The sequence below is a fragment of the Adiantum capillus-veneris genome, chromosome 14, assembly GCF_014529385.1.
Source record: "Adiantum capillus-veneris isolate H3 chromosome 14, ASM1452938v2, whole genome shotgun sequence".
NCBI classification, from domain to species: Eukaryota; Viridiplantae; Streptophyta; class Polypodiopsida; order Polypodiales; family Pteridaceae; genus Adiantum; species Adiantum capillus-veneris.
The window spans coordinates 4,775,463-4,778,061 of NC_140944.1; the positions used below are offsets into that span (position 1 = coordinate 4,775,463).

Consider the following 2,599-nt stretch of genomic DNA (forward strand, 5'->3'; position numbering starts at 1 on the left):
ACGACCCCGACAATTTTGGGTGTGCCTCCACAATTGCCAGTAGGTTGCTACTTGATTTTGGTTGTAGATGACAGGGATGCTCACAGTAATGATAGAGTGCACAACACAACAAATCTTGAAGCTTCACACAAAAATATTAATCTCCATTGCTCTACATCCATAGGCTTGTTTGCTATGCAAGGTTGCATTCTTTTGAAATTCATTCAAGTTATCAAGTGCTTGAGGTAAGGTGTGCGTGATACGAGGTGTGTCACACATGTAGATGGAAGCTGTGTTCACTAACAAGGAACACTAATGAGAGCCATTAACTCTCGTGAAGTTAGTAAGACATGGCAAAATCATAGCAACCATGAACTTGAGCTTGCGACGAGCTCGTGACCACCTTTGGTATGACTGATGAGTGACCCCCCTCTCAGCTTCTAGTTACTCAAAAGAGTCTTTTCCGCGCATATTGCGAGCATCGTTTGATTTGGTTTGATGTGTCAAAAACGGAAGAAGAAAAACGACGTGTGTGACCAAAAAAGTATGTGCCCAATGAATGGCCATACATATGTAACTCACATATGGTCTCTCCGAGTAGAGTTTTTGAATTTCAAATTGGTACCCCGCGCATCTCCCTCCCTCCATGCCAGAGCAGTTTGCGATGCAGGCAACTTCAGATCTGTAGATTGGGGAAGAGAATGGTGAGGGAAAAGAGCGGTGCGGCATTCTATGAGGGCTTGCGAAGCTACGCTCTGGCAGCCCCCTCCTCGCCTGTGCTCATTTTCCCCTCCACCGCCGACACAGACGCTCTCTGCGCTCTAAAGATCGCCACCCACCTCCTTGCTCAAGACTCCATCAGGTACTCCGTCTATCCCGTTGCTTCTTTTAACGACATCCACTCTCTCATCGGCACCACCCTATCTACTGCCGAACCTTTTGTGGCTCTCCTCATCAATTGGGGCTGCTCTCGTGACCTGCGCCGCTTGCTGAAGCTGAGCCCCGTAGGTCGCATCTTTGTGGTGGACAGCCACCGCCCTATTCACCTCCACAACCTCAGTGCCCGCAACCGTCAAGTCACCGTTCTCTACTCCGGAGAAGACGAGTCACAAGCTGACATCCCGTATGGTTTTGATTTGGAAGCTCTATCCAAAAGTTGTGACTTGAGTAGTGACAGCGATCGTGGGGAGGATCTGGACGAGGAAGAGCAAGAGGAGGAGACAGAGAGCGAATATGAAGATGGTGATGTTGGAGGAAGGAAAAGGAGGCGGACAGCAGCAGAGGGAGTCATGGGTGCTTTGCTTCAGAGCATCAGAAAAAACAAATCAGAGTACTACAGAATGGGTACTTTTCATGGTAGGCCAGCAGGATGCCTGCTCTATGATATAGCTCATGCTTTACACAAGAACAATAACGAGCTTCTTTGGCTGGCCTGTGTCTCACTTACGGATCAGTTTGTACATGAAAGATTAAGCCTTGAGAGGTACCAGGCAGGTGTGATGGAGCTGGAGCAGCATATTAATGGGTCGGGAAATCTGGAGATGATTACCTCTGTTACCCTCAAGGATGGCACCAAGGTGCGTGTGCCAGATGTTTCCAGAATTTCATACGAGGATGAGCCTCGCCTGATGCTCCTGAGAGAATGGAACCTCTATGATTCCATGATTTGCTCCTCCTATGTAGCTACCAAACTGAAAACATGGAGTGACAATGGTATGAAGCGTCTGCGCCTGTTACTGGCTAAAATGGGCATTGCACTGGTTGAATGCCAACAGAAATTCCAATACATGAGTAGTGACATGAAACGACGCATGAAAGAAGAGTTTCAGAAACTTCTCCCTGAATATGGCTTGTCAGATCTGTACTACCGAAGCTTCCAAAGGCTTCATGGCTACAGCTCCAAGGTTTCAGCTGCAGATGTTGTTTATGGGGTCACTGCACTGCTAGAGTCTTGGGGAGGCAGTCACCATAGCGACCATTTTTGGAATGCATACAAGGCCCTCTCACTGAACAACTTAGAGGACCTGCAGATTGGCATGCAGCGAGCTATTAGCACGCAACGGGCCACTCTTCGCCAAGGGAGCTTGGCTATCACCAAGAAAGGCTACATTAAAAGTGCAAGGGGCTTTCGATGGTTGAAATTGGAGGATAGCTCGGATGCTGAGTTGCTTGCACATCCACTTTCTTTGACAAAGTTGTGTTACTTTCTCATGGATGCTCTCAAGGAAAAAGGTGCTCGTGCCAAGCCGCTCATTTGTGCAGCACGGCGGCCATCAACTTGTGCCTCCAAGATGGTCCTCATTGTCGGAGTTTGTAGCCGGCCTCGCTTGGGTGCCGAGCATGCCAACCGCTTTGGGATGGTTTTTCGTTCTGTTGCTCAGGATCTTGGTGCCACTTTCACACATGATGCCTTTGAATCCTCATGGATTGAGCTGGATGTTGCCTCTGTCAATGCTTTTATGATTCGCATTTCTGAGAGGCTCTAATGTTTTATTGGGTCTGCTTCTGTTCGCTGCCTGGCAAAAAACACCTCGTGATTGTACCTGATTTGAAGGAACAATAAATGTATCTGTTATTGTTTTCAGCATTATATGCACCCATTGACGTTAACTTTTCATCC

The 2,599-nt window shown here is 47.8% G+C and overlaps 1 protein-coding gene across 1 annotated transcript; it reads left to right on the forward strand.

Annotated features, from left to right (window-relative positions):
- Positions 1-340: 340 nt before the first annotated feature.
- On the forward strand, positions 341-2,569 carry CDC45 (cell division cycle 45). Its single transcript, XM_086529525.1, has one exon. It carries the CDS (start codon positions 564-566, stop codon positions 2,463-2,465), a length of 1,902 nt encoding a protein of 633 aa, XP_086385651.1. The 5' UTR covers positions 341-563; the 3' UTR covers positions 2,466-2,569.
- The last annotated feature ends 30 nt before the right edge of the window (positions 2,570-2,599 follow it).

Excerpts from the sequence above, each read along its gene's own strand:
- CDC45 (XM_086529525.1), top strand. The coding sequence starts at position 564 with ATGGTCTCTCCGAGTAGAGTTTTTGAATTTCAAATTGGTACCCCGCGC.